General features: G+C 39.9%; 1 protein-coding gene and 1 non-coding gene across 5 annotated transcripts in view; both read right to left on the bottom strand.

Annotated features, from left to right (window-relative positions):
* The window catches only part of CAB39 (calcium binding protein 39), a 108603-nt gene that overhangs the window by 55660 nt on the left and 31170 nt on the right, over nt 1–21773 (bottom strand). For all 4 annotated transcript variants that reach the window (XM_016950678.4, XM_054680174.2, XM_054680175.2 and 1 more), the window contains one exon: nt 5648–5804. In XM_016950678.4, coding sequence (XP_016806167.1) covers nt 5648–5761 — 114 coding nt within the window. In that variant the 5' untranslated portion in view covers nt 5762–5804. The remainder of the gene's footprint in view (nt 1–5647; nt 5805–21773) is intronic.
* On the bottom strand, nt 13547–13653 carry LOC112208554 (U6 spliceosomal RNA). Its single transcript, XR_002943014.1, has one exon. It is a non-coding gene; the product is annotated as a U6 spliceosomal RNA (small nuclear RNA).

The raw sequence follows: 21773 nt of genomic DNA, 5'->3' as shown, positions 1-21773 counted from the left end.
TCCTCAAGACCCTTTCAAAGCGTCTGTAAGGTCAAGGCTGTTTTCATAAGACATGCGCTTCCTCCCTCTGTATTGCTATTTATACTGATGGTGCTGACACCATCATGAACCAAGCATGAACAAAGGCAGTGACGCCAAACTTTAATAGCAGTTATTGCAGTCTTCATCACCGTGCACTCAGTTAAAAAAAGTCAGTCCATTGGGAGGCCAAGGCGGGCGGATCACGAGGTCAGGAGATCGAGACCATCCTGGCCAATATGGTGAAACCCTGTTCTCTACTAAAAATACAAAAAAAAATTAGCTGAGTATGGTGGTGCATGCCTGTAGTCCCAGCTACTTGGGAGGCTGAGGCAGGACAATCTCTTGAACCCAGGAGGCAGAGGTTGCAGTAAGCCAAGACTGCGCCACTGCACTCCAGCCTGGCGACAGAGCGAGACTCCGTCTCAAAAAAGGAAAAAAAAAGGTCCAACTTAAGAATGTTCCTGAAGCAGTAAAAATTTAATTTTATTAAATCTTGACCTTTGAATATACATACAATATTTTTAACACTTGGAGTTAACAAATGGGATGTACATATAAAGTACCTTTGGCTCCTTATAGAATGGTTATCTTAAAGAAAAGCCCTTGTGTGATTATTTCAGCTATAAGTTCAACTAACTGCTTTTGTTATTGGAAGACAGACAGACACACTATTCAGACTTGAATTATCTGGCAGTTATTTTCTCTAAAATGAATAAAATGAACCTGTCACTTCAAGGAAAACGACCAACTATATTTGTTGCCAAATCTGAATTCTGAAATTTGAACAGATCATGAATAAGCCTGACCACATCCCAATACTTAAGACTCTTCTAATGAGATCAGTGGTGTTATTTAAAAATGTTAATTTTTATAATCTGTATAATGTGTCAACATCTGGGAGATCTGTATATGTCAGTGATCCAACACAGATGCTCCTCATAAACTGATGATGGAGCTACATGCAGATACACCCATCAAAAGTTGAAAATATTGTTAAGTCAAAAGTGCATGTACTACACACCCAACTCACAGAACATCACAGCTTAGCATGGCTTACCTAAAATGTGCTTGGAACACAATAGCCTATCATGGGCAAAATCCTCTTACCCAAAGCCTATTTTATAATAAAGTGTGGAATATCTCATGTAATTTATTGAATATTGTTACAAAAGTGAAAAACAGAATGGTTGTATGGGTACTCAAAGTATGGTTTCTACTGAATGTATACCTATTTTGCAACATTGCAAAGTTGAAAAATCTTAAGTCGGGGACCATTTGTACTTTCTTTGTTTTTTTTTTTTGTTTTTGAGACAGTCTTACTCTGTCACCCACGCTGGAGTACAGAGGCACAATCTTGGCTCCCTGCAACCTCTGCCTCCTCCGTTCAAGCAATTCTCCTGCCTCAGCCTCCTGAGTAGCTGGGACTATAGGTGCATGCCACCACACCCGGCTAATTTTTGTATTTTTAGTAGAGACAAGGTTTCACTATGTTGGTCATGCTAGTCTCGAACTCCTGAACTCAAGTGATCCGCTCGACTAGGCCTCCCAAAGTGCTGGGATTACAGGTGTGAGCCACCATGCCCAGCCACCATTTGTACTTTCTGAACAACCAAAACATGTTATAAAATCATGTACTGGTAAAAGTTTCGTTCAAAGTACAGAGTATAAAAAGTTCATTCATGTAGTTTAATGTTCAGTAATGCAATCAAGAAACCACCAATTGCATGGTATTAAATATTTTACATTATCTGAAAGGCTATTAAAATACTGCTCTTTTTTCTAATTACACAGCTGTGAGACCAGGTTTTCTTTTTCTTGTCTTTGTTTTTTTTTTTTGAGACAGAATCTCGCTTGTCACCCAGGCTGGAGTGCAGTGGCACCATCTCGGCTCACTGCAACCTCTGCCTCCCAGGTTTAAGCAGTTCTTGTGCCTCAGTCTCTTTGAGTAGCTGGGACTACAGGCGTGTGCCACCGTGCCTGGCTAATTTTTGTATTTCTAGCAGAGAAAGGGTTTTGCCATGTTGGCCAGGCTGGTCTCGAACTCCTGGCCTCAAGTGATCCACCCACCGCGGCCTCCCAGGGTGTCAGAATTACAGGCGTGAGCCACCACTCCCAACTTTAAGTATACATTTTCTTTATATACTTAAAGCAAAATAATGTTTGAGCAGTTTGATTACAAACATAGCTAAGATAAGCCAGCTGTTTTCTATTAAGCCAGACACTGAGATTTTCAAAACTTAAAACAATGCTACACTTCTCACTAAATTTTTTGTTTTGGACAATATGGTTATTTTTCATTAAAACACATTATTTATAACTTGTAATGAGTTTATTACTTTTAAATGTATTAATAAATATTGTTGGCCGGGCGCGGTGGCTCACGCCTGTAATCCCAGCACTTTGGGAGGCCGAGGCGGGCGGATCACGAGGTCAGGAGATCGAGACCATCCTGGCTAACACGGTGAAACCCCGTCTCTACTAAAAATACAAAAAATTAGCCGGGCGTGGTAGCGGGCGCCTGTAGTCCCAGCTACTCGGGAGGCTGAGGCAGGAGAATGGCGTGAACCCGGGAGGCGGAGCTTGCAGTGAGCCGAGATCGCGCCACTGCACTCCAGCCTGGGCGACAGAGCGAGACTCCGTCTCAAAAAAAAAAAAAAAAAAAAAAAAAAAATAAATATTGTTAAAATTTTCAGTTTTAATTTATAATAGGGTAGCATCAATAGATAACACACCTATACTTACATGAATCTCTTTTGAGTCCTCAATAATTTAAGAGTATAAAAGGGGTCTTGAAACCCAAAAGTTTAAGAAATGTGCTCTATCATCACATCAGTACATTCTATTGCTTTTGTGGCACTTGCTGCCAACTGAAATTCTTTTTCAGCTATGTTTACTTATTTACTGTCCAGCTTTCTTAATTAGAACGGAAGCTACGAAATAGCAGAGACCTTGTTCATCTTATTGAGTATTATATCCCCAGTGCCTAAAATCTGACCCAGCATTTAGGTGTTCAGTACGATTCTGATGAATAGAATGAATGTAATGAGTAGACAACATATTTAGCCACAGACAAAAGATGAACCATTTTTAATTTATGGGACATACACATTATCCTTTCATCAATTTGCAGTTTTAAGATAAGGATTAAGGAATAGCCACTGAGGGCAGTTCCAGCAGACATGTATCATGTCTACTCTGTGGGGTCTGCTCTCTCCCGACTGCCTCTAGAGGCCAGTCTTGGGTACCTCTGCTCTTTGCTGGCTATTAGCTGCCTCCACCTGGTGCAAAGCCTGTAGGGCTATCAGGACTGCTGAGTGCTTCCTAAAGTTGAAGATGTCCAACTGTGAGAGGGAGGTCAAGTTATGTGCTATTACCTTCTGAGTTAGTAGATGTTAATGTGGTTCAGTCAAAAGTCCCCTCTAACTTCTTGAGGTCACTTTGTTTCTAGTTTCTGGAGCTAAACTTTTCATATTTTTATATCCCCATTGACCAATAAAATGAGAAATGTACTTGAATCCTGTGTTTACAATACCACTTACCAGCCGGGCACGGTGGTTCACACCTGTAATCCCAGCACTTTGGGAGGCTGAGGCTGGTGGATCACCTGAGGTGCGGAGTTCGAGACCAGCCTGACCAATATAGTGAAACCCCGTCTCTACTAAAACTACAAAAATTAGCCGGACATGGTGGTACGCACCTATAGTCCCAGCTACTCTGGAGTCTGAGACAGGAGAACTGCTCGAACATGGAACGTAGAGGTTACAGTGAGCTGAGATCGTGCCACTACACTCCAGCCTGGCTAACTGAGCGAGACTCCATCTCAAAACAACAACAACAACAACAACAACAACTAAAAAACAAACAAAAAACAGTATCACTTACCTTACCCAAGGAAGTTCTCTTAGAATCTATATTCTCTTATTATAAATTGTTTCAATTAATCTAGTTTCCCAGTCCAAAGGGCATTAGAAACATTGAACAGAATGAGAAAATGCAAGGAAGCTGGGTAAGCTTAAGATCAGCCAGCAGCACATACCAAAAGATAATAAGCAATAAAGGAAAATACAGACAGAACAGAAATGATAACTCATAGGTACCGAAGCCAGGACCATTTAGAGTAGGAATAATTAGTTGTATACTCCTCAAACTGACCTGAAAGCATCCATACTACACTGCAGTATAATTCTTATGACAGAAATCCCAAATCAAATAATAATGATTATGACATTTTAAGAGGTTACAACAGATACAAGTGATACAACAACTATGCTGCTTAGTTACCCTGAACTAAGATACCACCTTAGTTCCAGTACCATCACACTCCAGCCTGGTATTATTAATGGTATGTCATATTTTTTACAGTTAAGTACTTACATGTGAATAAGTGTAAGAAAATGACTGCTTATCGGTAGCATATAAATTCAGAGTCAGGAATGATGATGATGCCACAGAACCAGAGACTATGACATTGGTGGCTGAGATAGCAACATCTTTGCCTTTTGATACTTCAATGTACACAAACTTCATTTAATGCAAATTTAAAATATTGTATAAAATTACCTTCAGTCTATGTATACAAGGTGTATATAAAACATAAATGAATTTCATATTTAGACATGGGTCCCATCCCTAAGATCTCATTATGTACATGCAAATATTCCAAAGTAAAAAAAAAAAAAAATCCAAACTCTGAAACACTTCTGATCCCAAGCATTTTGGATAAGTGACACTAAACCTCTACAATTTACTTAGAGAAATAAAGATCAGATCACGAAGATCCTGTGTGTTACAAGAAGAATCTACACTGAAAATGTAAAGCAGAGATTTTTAGAAAGTGCAGTAAGAAGGCTACTGCTAAAATCACAAAGAGTACGAACAACTTCTTCAAGAAGGAATGGAAGTCAGAACTGAATCATAAACAATTTAGGGAGTTGAACAAGATTTAGTGAAAAATTATATTTTAGGGAAGAGAGGGCAAGTCACAAGTGGGATGAAAGTTGGGTTTTGGACTGTGGTGACTGGGTAGATGGAGGCATTTGGCACGGATACACTGAATACAGGAAGAAAACCAGGAGGGGTGTCCTCCCAGGAAGATTGTGGGGGAAGAACCGATTTCAAGAATCAGGTAACTGTGGCACTTATAGCTCTCAAGTTGCCTGCTTGGCCTTCTTTCAAGTATACTTTACTTCCTTTTGTTCTTGCTCTAAAACTTTTACAAACAAACCAACCAAGCAGATAACTGATAACTGTAATCCTAGCACTTTGGGAGGCAGAGGCGGAAAGATCGCTTGAGGCTTGGCGTTTGAGACTAGCCTGGGCAACATAGCACAACCCTGTCTCTACAAAAATAATTAGTAATAATAAATAAATAAATTAGAATCAAACACTTCAAGATGAAATAAACACAATTTAAATAAACTCGAAAACCTGACAGAACAGTTAGAAATCTATTTGTTAGACGAAAATACAGAAGAAAAAGTATGTTGCAATAGCAGCATATGTTGCTTTTGGATGTTATTTTTAAAATCCAAAATAAACCCAAATTGGGACTTACTGATTCCTCACATAAGGTATCTTGCATTTGCTAATTAAGATATTTCAAATATAAATAAAGCCAAATCCATACCTTTTCTGCTTTTTTATCAGAAATGTCTTGCTTTTCCAGAACAGCCATGCTCTCCTTCAGATTCTTCACAATGTCTGCTGGAGATTTGTGAGACTTCCCAAACGGGAACGGCATGACGGCAGCGGCAGGGGCCTCCGCTGCACTCCGCCTGTGCTACCTAGAACACAGCACAAGGTTCATGTGAGCAAACACTGGGATCAATGGAAGACAGACTTTCTAAATCCTAATCTGGGAAGAAAACCCGTGTTTAGGCAAGTCATTTTACATAACTTTCAAAATCAGTAGGAACAGGGAAATCCACAAATATATGCAAGAAATGATAATACACAGATGTCTTAGAATTACAGAACACTGTATTTTTCAAAACACTTTGTTTTTCTTTCCTTCAAATCAATTGCTCTCCTAACCACGCAAATGGGGACGAACATGCTGACTGATGCTGCTGAGGTAGAGAGCAGCAGCTCCCACTCACGGGGCAACTGCTACTGCCAGGCCTGATGCTGAGCACTAGAATTCAACATTTCATGAAACCCTTTCTAACAATCTCCTGCTCCTATTTACTGGTGAAGTTTAGCAAGGTTGAGCGTCAGGCTCAAGGCACTAAGTGGTCAAACAAGCTCAGATCTGTCTTGATCCAAAGCGTCCTTAATCACCACACTGTACATCAAATTGATAGTATCTATTTTACAGCTGAGGCAACTGAGGCAAAAAGTTAGGTAGGGTGTTTAGCCAAACAGCACTAGCAACAGCCTACTATCTAGGTCTCTCCAGATGCTCTTTTCCCGGTGTTCACGCTGCTCCTCCTAAGCACCCCAGTGGGCTGCCCTGAATATGGCACACACTTCCTCGGGACACCCATCCTCTTATTCAGGCAGTCACAGGGTCTCAGAGCTAGAGAGAAGCCTGGACAGGGGAAAAAAATCTCCCATTAGATCCTCTAATCCCCTATGTGACAGTTGTCAAGATGTATTATTTTTGCCTGGATTTGACCATCTCCTATGAAAGAACTCGCTGGATAAAACCCTGAGGATGATGAACTTCTAGAAGTTCTTAATTTTTTGTGGGTAGTAGAAAACAACATTTCAACCACATAAACCACAGTATTACATCATCCAAAAGGAGAACATGCAACTATTCCAAGAAGGCACTATGAAGAAACAAAGTTAACAAGACAAACAATGGAAGTGACTTGGGAACATGTTGGAAGTTACCATTTTTCAGTAAAAAAACTAGAAGTAGTTAAATTCACAGGCACTAAACAGTCTCCTATCAGACACCGAAAGATGACACTTTTTAGAAAAACCTTATGGATCACTTAGATCAGTGGTTTTCTGACTGTAAGTTTCAACATCCTATATTTAATTGCCCAAGGTGCTCCCCACACACACCCACGTAAGAAAAGGTGGCTCTCAGACACCCCAACCCCACTTTGTTTTCCCTTCTATATAAACACAAAAATACATCCATTGCATAGTATCATAACACTTCTTTTGAGCTTTACCTAAGATTTGATGAACAAACTTGAGTGTTTTTCCCTTAAGTTTGAAATAGAGTGACTTACATATTTGTTTATAAAGAATGTTTAAAACATGCAAATGAATGCTAATGTCAAGCCTGCAACTAAATCATAAACAAGTATGTTATTTCTCAACATGTTCTGATGTGAACTGTTCCAACCAATCTCTAACCCCAAATATTGCCTATCTTACCTTCTGTCACCTTGTAAATCCTTTTTTGACAAAATTAAAACCACATTTTCATTAACCAAAGAGAAATAGTTTAATGCATATCCTTTGTCATAGGTTCTTAAATATCCAAGGATTTATTTATTTTTATTTTTTTTTTGGAGTCTCGCTGTGTCACCCAGGTTGGAGTGCAGCAGCGCAATCTTGGCTCACTGTAACCTCCACCTCCCAGGTTCAAGTGATTCTTGTGCCTCAGCGTTAGCCTCCCAAGTAGCTGGGACTATAGGTGTGCACCACCAACCCAGCTAATTTTTGTATTTTTAGTAGAGATGGGTTTTCACCATGTTGGCTAGGCTGGTCTCAACTCCTGGCCTCAAGGGAGCCACCCACCTCGGCCTCCCAAAGTGCTGAGATTACAGGTGTGAGCCACCATGCCCAGCCATAAAATCCAAGGATCTTTAAGTCCACTTCTAAATAACTTTTCTATGCCTAAAAGTTTGAACTGACGTTAGGGGAGTCACTCTTAACTAGCTGTCATATGATTGCTCTACAAGCCAGATGGGACACAAAGCCTGGATCATTCTTTTCCTTTTCCTGGATCATTACTTTTTCCTTTGGGCAGGGGAGTGGGCGGCAGGGGGTGGGGGGGAAGCATGCAAGTTGCTTCTCCATAAACAGTGTATCACACTCACAATATGTCCTCTGAAAACATTATCTTTCCTATCTGTAACTCTGCAAATAATAGCAGTGATGTGGAGGGTGGGAATGTTTAATGGTATTTTGCAGGAAGTGTTACGGTGCTATGCAACAGAGATATTTTCAGCTCTGGCTCAATGGTGAAAGATGTGACTTTCCAGAGTAACAGAGGTTTACAAGTCCTACCACACACCACAAGTTGGTTACAGCAGAAAGAGTACAGCCACCAAAAAGAACACATATATAAAATACTTCTGTGTGGGCAAGGGGAGGCATGACATAATCATTTCTGTTAATTAATATACCAGCCAGCTAAGATTTTACAGAACATATGAACTAGTAAGACTGTATTCTACAGAAATACAGGCCAGGTGAGGCAGCTCACGTCTGTAATCTCAGCACTTTGGGAGTCTAAGGTGGGGTGAATTGCTTGAGGTCAGGAGTTTGAGACCAGCCTCGGCAACATAGGGAGACCCTGTCTCTACAAAAAATTTAAAAATTAGGTGGGCATGGTGATGCATGCCTGTGGTCCCAGCCAGCTACTTGGAAGGCTGAGGCTGGAGCATCACTTGAGCCTAAGAGGTGGTGACTGTACCACTGCACTCCAGCCTGAGTGACAGAGTAAGGCCCTGACTTAAATTTAAATAAGGAGGAAAAGAAACACAGTAACAACTACCCAAAACAAGAAGTGACATTCCTCAGTAGGATCCAAACACATTGGTAAAGTTAATAAATCATTATTCATGATTTAGTTTTAAAAATACAGTTAAAGGCTGGGCATGGTGGCTCACGCCTGTAATCCCAGCACTTTGGGAGGACGAGGCCAGCAAATCACGAGGTCAGGAGTTCCAGACCAGCCTGACCAACATGGTGAAACCCCATCTCTACTAAAAATACAAAAATCAGCTGGGCGTGGTGGCGTGTGCCTGTAATCCCAGCTACTCAGGAGGCTGAGGCAGGAGAATGGCTTGAACCCGGGACGGGGAGGTTGCAGTGAGCTAAGATCACGCCACTGCACTCCAGCCTGGGCGACAGAGCGAAACTCCGTCTCAAAAATAAATAAATAAATAAATAAATAAATAAATAAATAAATGTTAGAAACTATCCTCTATTTTTAAAGTATGAGTGTAATAATTCTCAAAAATCATTTATGTTCTTAGGCTCATCAACTCTTAATACAATTACCCAAGATTTTGGTAGGCAAAAACAAGGAAATAACACTCCCCAAAACTTCTGCATTACAGAATTTGTTTCTTATGTTCAGGTTTGCTAAGCATTAAGCTTAAATATCTTACACAGTCATGTAGCTGCCTGATGAGGTTTCAGTCAATGATTGACTGCATTATATGACAGTGGTCCCATAACAGCTGAAAAATTCCTATCACTTAGTGCTTTGTGTTACAAATACCTACTGTATTCAACACAGTAACACACTGTACAGGTTTATAGCCTAGGAGCAATAGGCTATATCACATAGATTACTATGTAGTTGACTATACTATCTAGGTTTGTGTAAGTACTGTACACTCTATGATGTTTGCACAATGACAAAACTGCCTGATGCATTTCTCAGAATCCATCCCAGTTGTTAAGCAACACAGGAGTTAATTCCTTCACAGGATCATGTGTGACCTTCAGACAATGCTCAAGTGATAGCAAAGGCACCTTTAAGAGTGGACTCTTCAGCTGGTACTGCTTTCTCCCGGGGGGGACGCTGCCTTCCAAAGGGCCTGGTCCACCATCAAGCCATTCAGAGTGCTCTGTGACCTTGAAGGACGTGCAGCACATGGGCACATGTCTGAGTTTTGAAACTGACAATCCCTAGAGTATGGAGATGCCCAAGTTGGAAGTAGCAATGGTTCGAGAAGGGTTCCAGTGGTTTAAAGATATATTTCACCATAACAATCCACCTACCTTTCTCATCTCCCCTTTATCATCAGCAGTATTTCCTTTTATACATATTTGGAGGAATTTAAGGGAATAACACAAATTCACTGGTTAAGGTCTTCAATAATTTTTCACTGCCCTTAGAATAAAACCCAAATTCCTTGACCAAAAACCCAAAAGCAAATGTAATAAAAGCAAAGATAAAGAGCTGGGGCTTAATTAAAGTGCTTTTGCATGGCAAAAGAACAGTTAGCAGAGTAAACAGACAACCCACAGAGTGGGAGAAAATCTTCACAATCTATACATCTGACAAAGGACTAACACCCAGAATCTACAACAAACTCAAACAAATCAGTAAGAAAAAAACCAACAATCCCATCAAAAAGTGGGCTAAGGACATAAACAGACAATTCTCAAAAGAAGATATACAAATGGCCAATGAACATATGAAAAAAATGCTCAGCATCACTAATGATCAGGGAAATGCAAACCAAAACTACAGTGCAATATCCACCTTACTCCTGCAAGAACGGCCATAATTAAAAAATCAATAAACAGTATATATTGGAATGGATGCGGTAATCAGAGAACACTTCTACACTCCTGGTGGGAATGTAAACTAGTACAGCCACTATGGAAAACAATGTGGTGATTCCTTAAAGAACTAAAAGTAGAACTACCATTTAATCCAGCAATCCCACTACTGGGTATCTACCCAGAGGAAAATCATGGAACCAATCCAAATGCCCATCAATCAACGAGTGGATAAAGAAACTGTTGAGTGTGTGTGTGTATGTATGTATATATATGATGGACTACTACTCAGCCATAAAAAGGAATGAACAGCATTTGCAGCAACCTGTATGAGACTGGAGACTATTATTCTAAGTGAAGTAACTCAAGAATGGAAAACCAAACATCATAATGTTCTCACTGACATGTGGGAGCTAAGCTTTGAGGACGCAAAGGCATAAGAATGATACAATGGACTTTGGGGACTTGTGGGGAAGGGGGCGAGCGATAGAAGACTACAAATAGGCCGGGCGCAGTGGCTCATGCCTGTAATCCCACCATTTTGGGAGGCCAAGGCAGGTGTATCACCTGAGATCAGGAGTTTGAGACCAGCCTGGCCAACATGGCAAAACCCTGTCTCTACTAAAAATACAAAAATTAGCTGTGCATGGTGGTTTGTGCCTGTAATCCCAGCTACTAGGGGGACTGAGGCAGGAGGACTGCTTAAACCTGGGAGGCGGAGGTTGCAGTGAGCTGAGATCGTGCCACTGCACTCCAGCCTGAGCAACAGAGCAAGACGAAGAAGAGGAGGGGGGAAGAGGAGGAGAAGGAGGAGGGACGAGGAGGAGGAGGAGGAGGAAGAGGAGCGGAAGGAGTAGGAGGGGAAGAAGGAGGGAAAGGGGAAGAAGGAGGGAAAGGGGAAGAAGGAGGGGAAGGGGAAGAAGGAGGGGAAGGGGAAGAAGGAGGGGAAGGGGAAGAAGGAGGGGAAGGGGACGGAAGAAGGGGACGGAAGAAGAGGAAGGAAGAAGAAGGAAGAAGGAAGAAGGAAGAAAGAAGAAAGAAGAAAGAAGAAAGAAGAAAGAAAAAAGAAGACTACAAATATGGTACATACAGTCTATACTGCCTGGGTGATGGGTGCACCAAAACCTCACAAACCACTAAAGAACTTATGTAACCAGATACTACCTGTATCCCAATAACCTATGGGAAAAAATTTTAAAAATAAATAAAATCCAAATTCCTTACCATGGCCCTCTAGGTTTTACCTATCTCCAACTCACAGCACAGCCTCTGGCCTTGATCCTAGAGGTCCAGACACACTGATGTCCTTTCTGCTCCCCAAACTACTTCTAAGCCAGATTATCACATTTGCAAATATGGTAAAATTGTAATTTTAAAATTTAGATGGTTGGTGGGTGTGTGGGTTTTCATTGTTAGTTAACTTTTCTGTATGTTCTAAGTTTTTCTTAATATTGTTTTAAAACAGCCTTAACTATGTTTTGGACATAACTGAAGTTCACGAAGAAAATGAACAGAAATAGATATTTTAATAAAATAATTCATTTGGCTTTCAAATACAATTCCCTTGTCCATTAAAAAATGGTTTTTTTCTTTTTTTTTTTTTTGAGATGGAGTCTTGCTCTGTCACCCAGGATGGAGTGCAGTGGTGCGATCTCAGCTTGCTATAACCTCCACCTCCTGAGTTCAAGCAATTCTGCCTCAGCCTCCCCAGTAGCTGGGACTAGAGGCACGTACCACCATGCCTGGCTAATTTTTGTTGTAGAGACGGGGTTTCACCATGTTGGCCAGGCTGGTCTTGAACTCCTGACCTCGTGATCTACCCACCTTGGCCTCCCAAAGTGCTGGGATTACAGGTGTGAGCCACCACGCCTGGCCAAAAAATGGTTTATAATAAACCTCAGCAGGATTCCTTGGGCTAAGCCAAAAGTATTAATGTGACTGGGACAAAGCCAGACAGTGACAGGATTCTAAAGTGGGTTGTGGCAATCCATACCTGCTATGGGGACAGGCTTCCTTCTGATGGTAATTATTGGTGTATACTTGAATCCCAAAGTGGTGGTATGTGGGGGGCTGTTAACATATTACTTTCATATAAAATGAACAGTTACAACACTGCAAGCTGAATCCGCATGGACATTTAGCTTCCCCCTTTCGCATTCATGCACTGCTCTCCGCTAGTTGTTTTCTTCTCTCTCCCAATGCCCTTTCCTTTCCTGCATCTATTTATTTATTTATTTTCCTTTCTGCATTTAATTCAATGACTCTACTCCAATGTTGATGTCCTTCAAGGTTCCACTCTTGGCTGTCACCTCACCCTATATTCCCTCTGGGTGATCTCATCTATGGTTTCAACAATCTGAAATCCATTTCTGGCCCGACCAATGGCCTACCTTTCCAACTGCTGCTCCCTATAGATGTCCTCCAGGCAATCCAAATTTCCTCTAAGTCCTGCTTCTTTTTCAATGTTCCCCTTCCCAGTGAATGGATCCATTGTTCACTCCATCACTAAACTTGGTTGTCACAGCAAACTTTACTCAACTCTTCCATGTATATTCAGTTCACGATTTCAGTCAATTCTGTTTTCTAAATCTATCTTTACAGACATTAAGGGTAGACCCTCACCATTCTCCACAAAGGCCAGGAGTTGTCAATGGGGTCACTATCACCTCTAGGGTATTTCTATGGTCTGAATATACCTTAAAATCCATGGGTTGGAAATTTAATTCCCAATGCAAGTGTTGGGAAGTGGAAACTAATGGGAGGTTTTTAGGTCATGAGGACTCTGCCCTCCTGTCACTATAACGAGGACTTACAGGAGTGGATTGCTCTCTTCTGCCATTGTGAAGACATGGCATTTGTCCCTATTTTGACCTTCCACCTTTCACCATGTGAGATGCAGCCCTCCTCAGAATCCGAATGCCAGCACCTGATCTGGGACTTAGTCTTCAGAACTGTGAGAAATAAATTTGTTTTTTATAAATTACCCAGACTCGTATATTTTGTTATAGCAGCACAAATGGACTAAGACAGAGATGTTGTGTGAGATCTGGTTGTCTATGATTGGGACATTTACTGACCATTGAAATTTTTTTTTTTTGTAAATATGTAACGTTTCACAAGTTTGTGTGTCATCCTTGTGCAGGGGCCATGCTAATCTTCTCTGTATCATTCCAGTTTTAGGGTACGTGCTGCCAAAGCGAGCACCAAAATCATCACTTTAAAAAAGGCATTGCTTTTTAAAAGCACATAAGCATATCCTTCTGCTAGTTTCTATATCCTTTGAGGTTGGGGGTGTGTATGTGGGGGGGTGGTCAGAATATGAAAGTCTTTCCATCTACTCCTGCATCTAAGTCCATCACAGAGAGTTAAAATTCGAGCTTTTAAAAAACGGTTATACTGTTCATTATGCAAAATTCAAACATTAAAGGATTACATAAGGTAGAAAAGTGAAAGTCACCTGAAAAGCCTGTAAGAGACAGTCATTATTAGTAGTTTGGCATATATTCTCCTTTTTATTACTTGCTTTGTATTTGTGGGGGGTTTTGGTACTGAAGTCTACTCACTTCTCCAAAACAGATGGAGACCAGATGACACTAGAAATGGCCACTTCTATCTTACAAAGAACAAAGACATCAAATTACTGCTCTATTACATTAATATTCTCAAAAATATTTTCAAGAGTACAAAGCAACATCCCAAGAAAGTGCTAGAGAATATACAGGATACCCATTAGGAAAATAAAAGCCCACACCATTTAAGTTAAGCCTGTTAGGTACTGCCCATCTTTGGAGATCTGACTGCTTTTGCGTTATGTGACACACTCCTCTTCACCTATGTATTGACAAATACTGAAAAGAACTCAAAAGGTCCATAAGTCAAAAGGTCCATAAGCCAGTCAGCAGAATATTCATTCACTCCATTTCTAACTGTGTTTACTATATGTCACAAACTTAAGGCATCAAGAGTGCCTGCTCTCAAGACAACATTCTGGTGTGTATGGATGTGGGCGTATGTGTTTAGAGACAATAATGAAAAGCTGCTGAATGACAACACATTCCTAGACAGCTGAGCTCACAAGACTCTACACTAACATATGTGTTAGATCTGACTCACGAACTTCATGGTCAAATACAAAAAGCACAAACAAAGAAAAAACCCCACACATCATAAGATAGTTGCCTACAAGGATTATTAAGGTTCTTAAGCAGTCATGGAGTGTGAAATGTAGTACATGCATGAACACATTCTTTTTAGATAACTGGCTCTAAGACTTAATCCCTTGCTTCCAGTGTTAATGTTACTTAATTAAAACAGTAACTATTTACAGATACTGTGTTAAGTGCTAGACTATCTGTCTGGTAGTACAGAACAATTATGTAAAGCACAATAGTTAATTACACGGGTTTTAAAGATAGCCTGGGTTCAAATCCTGACTTTGTTATGCCTCAACTGACTTAGACATTTCTAAACACTCTTTTCCTTATCTCTAAAATGGGAAAAGCAATAGCTACTTCACGCTATGGTATAAGAATTAAAAAGTGCTTAGCACTGTATCTGCATATCTATTATATAAACTGGATAGCAATATAAAATGGAATAAAATGAATGACCTTATTGTTCTATTTAAGCCTACATCTAAAGTCTTGATTCAGCTTTTGGATAAATGGGAAGCAAGATTTTCTTAGCTGCAACTAAGTTGTGATAACTAAAAATTTTTAAAATAAAAACAAAATTGAGAACTACATATGGAGAAGTAAAAAAAAATAAAAGGTGGTAACTTAGGTTCCATTAAAATAAATCAAGAGTAGCTTTAAGAAGCAGTTGAAATTTGGGGTAATTTATAAAGGGAAGAGGTTTATTTAGCTCACGATTCTGGAGGCTGAGAGGTACAAGATCAGGTGGCAGCGTCTGGTCAGCTTCTGGTGAGGGTTTTGTGCTATATCTTAACATGGTGAAGAGGAGGTGGACATATGTAAAGAGACCAAACAGCAGAGGTGCCCTCACTTTATAAAAGCCTGCTTTGGCATTAACTAATCCAGTCCCAAAACAGTGAGAACTCAATCCTGGGAGAAAGGCACTAATCCCTCTTAACGACCTAATCACCTCTTAAAGATATCTCCTCCCAACACTGCCACATTAGGGGCCAAGCCTCAGTATAAGTTTTGATGGAAATAAACAACATTCAAACCACAGATGGCACATATTTGTAGAATATTTGTAGAATGAACTATTATTTATTTTGATCCTCAAAGTAACAGCAGGATTCTCCATTTGTTCGTTCCTACAAGAAGTTCTATTTCTATTCTATAGATGAGTAAACTAAGGCTCAAAATTATTGGCTAGCTTGTTCAAATATCATGAAACTAGCTAGTAAAGCGAAAAAGCTGGGACTTCAAAGCAGGTTTTTAGCAACTCTTATGCAGTGTCTATCAGGTTGTCCAGTATCTTTCATACTACAATCAATATATTCATATGTATCAGTAAACTTAAAAATGTTTCTAAGCCCGCAATTACACTTCTACGAGTGTATCCTCATAATCTATTGCTTCTCTAAGATTTACATACAAAGATGGCCACTGAATAGTTATTTAATACAGTAGGAAAAGGAAAACCAACCAGAATTCTCAGCAAATAGAACTGAACATTCAGAAGTCATTTAAAATCAATGCTTCTGAGGATTTCTACCGATATGAAAAAATGTCTACAACTCCTCTTAAGTGAAAACACTTATATTTAAATATGTTTGCATACATATAATCCCATCTTTATCTATACATGCAGAGCGATTTGCTAAGAGAAAAAATAGCAAAGGTTAATAATGGGTAGTGAGAACATGAATTGATATTTATATTTTTCTAAGGTTAAGTATTTACAAAGTTCATATAATACTTTTTTTCTAAATATAAAAAGTGTATTTTAAAAAAATCAATACATGATCATTTCCTACTAAAAGAAACCAAGACTTCATGAAAGAGTAGGAAATACCCAAGATGAGCCAGGGACGTGTTACTCCAGAAAGCAAATACTGTACTTATGAGGTCATGCTAAAAAAGGCACAGGAGCTAAGTTGAAAAGTGCTGCAAAGGCCTAAGATGGTAGAATTTGAGCATAAAAAATAATGATTACAATGCATTAACATGGAAATCAAGCATCTGCATACATTAAAGTATTGTATATTTAATAGTAACATATGTATATATAAGAATATATGTAAAACATTAGCGCCCATTAAAATTATAATAATACTAAAAATAATTTTCTTTGGTTACCTTGGAGGTTGTGAAGGCAACAATGCAACACTCCAACAATTGGTTTAAAAAAAAAACACGGGGGCAGGGGGCGCACATTTATCCTGCCTTTTTCTGTACAGACTATATTTCAGGATAACCATATAGATGACAAGGGAAAGTTCTTTATAGGAGATTCATAGCTAATAAGTGTAGATAGGAAAAAATTACCATTTTGTTATATATATATATATATATATATATTTTTTTTTTTTCTTTTTGGAAATAGAATCTCACTCTATTGCCCAGGCTGGAGCGCAGTGGCATGATCTCAGCTCACTGCAAACTCTGCCTCCCAGGTTCAAACCATTCTTGTGCCTCAGCCTCCCTATGTAGCTGGGACTACAGGTGGGTGCCACCACACCCAGCTAATTTTTGTATTTTTAGTAGAGATGGGGTTTCACCATGCTGGCCAGGATGGTCTCGAACTCCTGGCCTCAAGTGATTGACCCGCCTTGGTCTCCCAAAGTGCTGGGATTACAGGCATGAGCCACCGCACCCAACCCATTTTGTAATTCTTAATGAAATAATGGAACTAGGCAACAATCACCAATGGCCTTAACCATTAGGTGAAAGGCTGATGGGGAATTTCATAGAGGATACACAGGCTAACTACATGGACAACACTAATCTATTAGGACAACCACACACCAGTGTGACTCATGATACAACACAATAGGAAGTACAAAGCATCATCTATCAAAATTTGACTCTCCCTTGCCCACCCCGCCCAACTACAATTCTGAATCAAATCAAGCTTCTAGATCTAGCAGTTGGTCTACAGGCAACAAGAGGGAGGAACAAGTTTAACATCACCATAGGGAAGCAGTAAATCAAACCCAGAAAATGGACACTTCACAGGACAGATGTCAGGCTTCTCCAAAAAACCAAACAACATAAGAAAAAGGAAAAAAAAAAAGACAGCAGAGACTTAAATAATAAGAGCCTCATATAGTCAAATACAATGCATGGGCCCTCTCTGGATCCTGATTCAAATAAACAACTGAAAAAAAGATATTTTGGCAATCAGGGAAATTATATACTGGGTATGACAAGGAATTACTGTTAATTCTGTTAGGTATTATGACGTATGTAAAAAATATCCTGATCAGTTAGACATACATGTGGAAGTATGAGTGATATGGGATTTCCTTTAAAATACTTTAGTTCCACCTCTCTCAGAGAACAAGGTGGGGGACAGATGAAATAGCTAGCAAAGTATTAACTGTTGAAGCTGGAAATTCATTACACTACAGCCTATGTGTATACACTTATATATTTCATAATTTAAAACATAGTAATATGGCAAAAGTTTCTATTTGAAGAACTGGTATGTCTCAGATCACTGGAAGGTGAACTATATAACCCATTATATTTTGTGCTAATTTTTCCCCTTATTTGCCAACAAGTTCAAAGTTAGATTTATGCATAACTGCAAAATGACCACTGTGACCACTGTAATCCATGTTTCAGACATAAACACTACCTTTTCCTTCTACAGAGTCTCAAAGCTCTCTTACTTAACTGTTCCGATCTACATGTGTTTTCATTTTGTCCACTGTAATTCAATTAAACTCACCTTGTTGATGGCAGGTAAGAGGAAGAATATCTACAGAGGAAACAGTTCCATGGGCAATGCCGTCAACAAGTGGTTCATAGTGCTCCTCTCCCCTTCTCTCCGTGAAATAATTTTTGGAAACTACAGCAATGCCAATGGGGGTAACCCCTCCTCAGAAATGCCCTCACTCCTCTACTTGTCAAAATGCTGCCCATCTCTAGACCACTTTTTTCTTTTTCTTTTTGAGAAGGAGTCTCACTCTGTTGCCCAGGCTGGAGCGCAGTGATGTAATCTCAGCTCACTGCAACTTCTGCCTCCCAGGTTTAAGCGATTCTCCTGCACCTGCCTCGGCCTCCCCAAAGTGCTGGCATTACAGGCATGGGCTACCACGCCAGGCCTCTAGACCACTTTCAAACACCAGCTTCTCCATAAAGATCTCCACAGTCAAAGTGTAAGACCCTCCTTGTACCCGTAAGATTTTTAAAATCTTGATTATAATGTGTTATTATGTATGTATGTATCACTCCCAACTAATCTGGAGGCCTCTTGATAGCAAAGTTGTATATTAACAGTCATTTTATATTCTTATAACATTTGGCATGCTGCTTTGCATAAGACCCCAGATACATTTGCCAAGTGGGACTGAAGAACATTTCTGAAAACAAAAATCACACCAACAAAAAAAATCCTACAGAAATGATACATAAATAACCAAGAGTTGACTAGAAAATTTTCACCTGAAACCCATGCAGAAAGGAGCCAGAGGCCAGAACCAAGATGCTCTTGGAGGGTAAGTGAGCAGGAAATCTAGCAAAGTGCCTATAATTTCTCTATTGCTACACACAAAGCTGGACTCACACCTTTGCTGAGCAACTCTTAATTTGTCTGTCTGAATACTGTTAATACCATGAATATAAACCTGGCAATATTGTGACTAAAGTGTGATGGCTTCACGTAATACCCAAGATGGAATATTCAAAGGGTTGATCTGGGTTCCTAAGAGTGCAACACTATTTATAGAGCCATCCTGTTATGCAGCGTCACAGCTTTTTGGGATTGACTGTTTTTATCAGTGTTAAACTGGAATGAGTCATTGATTAAGGCGTGTTACATACTGTGATGTGTACTCCCTAACCCAATGTCTGCGAACACTTTCCATCCATGAAACCACCCTGCACCCTTTCTCTAGCTCCCATGGTAACTAATTCCTGTATTTCTTTAAAGTCACATAAAAGGCTAGCCGTGACATTACACACTGAATGTAGGTGTCAGGATTCAAGGCAAGTCTTCTGATTCCAGATTCTACTTTTCGTACTTACTTGTTCTGTCATCTTACACATAAATCAAGTATTACAAAAAAATGTAAAACATAAAAATGTAATTTTAAACACAGTAATCACAAATAAATGTTGCTGAGTGACTTTGTTAAATCCCGACCAAATAGGCAAAGGGCAATTTCTAAGATTATGAGTCAAATAAACATGAAAAGGATACCCCTGAATGCCCCATCCTTAAAAAAATTTTTTTTTTAATTTAAAGATTTTGGCCAGGCGCGGTGGCTCATGCCTGTAATCCCAGCACTTTGGGAGGCCGAAGCAGGCAGATCACAATGTCAGGGGATCAAGAACATCTTGGCCAACATGGTAAAACCCCGTCTCTAGTAAAAGTACAAAAATTAGCTGGGCGTGGTGGTATGTGCCTGTAGTCCAGCTACTCTGGAGGCTGTGGCAGGAGAATCGCTTTAACCCGGGAGGTGGAGGTTGCCGTGAGCTGAGATGGCACCACTGCACTCCAGCCTGGGCAACAAGCGCGAAACTCTGGCCCCGCCTCCCCTGCAAAAAAAAAGAAAAAAGAAAAAAATTTTTAAAAGCTTGGTCCATACCCCAGCTTCATCTGCTTTTAAGAGGATTATTGCTCATCATTGATAAAGTTCCTTTTCTATTAAATCTCAGATATATGCGGCATAGAGAGTACCTCCCAGTCCCAACCAAGTCTCCGGAGTGCAAGCATAGGTCTGAGGACCATGAGCTCCTCTGAGGACTCATCATCCTTTGGGAAAATAGCATCTTAACTAAAACAAAGTTCTTTAGGCACATGTCTACATTTTTCTCAGAACACTTACAAAAAAAGATTTTTCAAAGACTTCAAATTTTTTTAACCTTTCCAGAATAGAGAGGCAAAGGTAAAGGTAGACCATTGTTAGCGGAACATTCTCCACGATCCTAAAACTAGATATACCTATTACATATGTCAAGTAGACCATTAATTCCATTTTGGTAATCTAAAGTATTAAATAATTCTTGTGCTAACCTATCTTTAATGAATGAATGAATTAAACAATGAGTACTTAATGAAATGGGCTTAGTGAATGTATTGTTTAAAAACACTTATGTTCCTCTTAAAAAAGGCTTTCTGTTAATCCTTAAAATTTTTCTTTATAGTAAATGAGAAATGTCAAATTATGAATGTTTATGAAATATGCTGTAATGCTAAGGTTCATTCTTCATTGGAGCAACAAAATATATTTGCTTAGAGAAAAGAGTGGGCTTTGCTTTAGTAGCTGATTTTTTAGAGAAAAGTCACTTTACAAAGTAGCAACAGCTCTTGCAGAAAGCTATGTGTTAATTTTACAAACAGGAACTTCATGTTAAACCTCAAATACTTATTGAGAGACTCATACTACTATTGTCAAATTTTACTGTGGTGATTTCAGTGTACCATGCAGTTGTTATAGATTTCAAAAACTAAAGTTATGATAAACACAACAGACTATTTCAAGCTCCCTTAAATTCTTTCTGGAACAAGGTAGGACATGTATAAACAACCACTGTAACATCTAAACACAGTTATAGAATATACTTCAAAATATGGTTGGAGGCCAGGCGTGGTGGCTCACGCCTGTAATCCCAGCACTTTGGGAGGCCAAGGTGAGCGGATCACGAGGTCAAGAGATCAAGACCAGCCTGGCCAACACGGTGAAACCCCGTCTTTACTAAAAATACAAAAATTAGCTGGGCATGGTGTCACGTGCTTGTATTCCCAGTTACCCAGGAGGCTGAGGCAGGAGGACTGCTTGAACCTGGGAGGTGGAGGCTGCAGTGAGCCGAGATCGTGCCACTGCACTCCAGCCTGGGCAACAGAGTAAGACTTTGTCTCCAAAAAAAAGAAAAAATATGTATATATGGCTGGAAGTGTTTTAACCAAACTGACCATAACTAAGTAGCTCTTCGAAGTTAAGAATGTATCATGGGGCTGGGCACGGTGGCTCACGCCTGTAATCCCAGCACTTTGGGAGGCCAAGGCAGGTGGATCACTTGAGGTCAGGAGTTCCAGAGCAGCCTGGCCAAAATGGTGAACCCGTTTCTACTAAAAATTTAAAAAATTAGCCGCGCATGGTGGCAGATGCCTGTAATCCCAGCAACTAGGGAGGCTGAGGCAGGAGAATCACTTGAACCCAGGAGGCAAAGTTTGCAGTGAGC

The sequence above is a fragment of the Pan troglodytes genome, chromosome 13, assembly GCF_028858775.2.
Source record: "Pan troglodytes isolate AG18354 chromosome 13, NHGRI_mPanTro3-v2.0_pri, whole genome shotgun sequence".
Taxonomy (NCBI): Eukaryota; Metazoa; Chordata; class Mammalia; order Primates; family Hominidae; genus Pan; species Pan troglodytes.
This window is presented reverse-complemented; position numbering and strand designations above follow the sequence as displayed.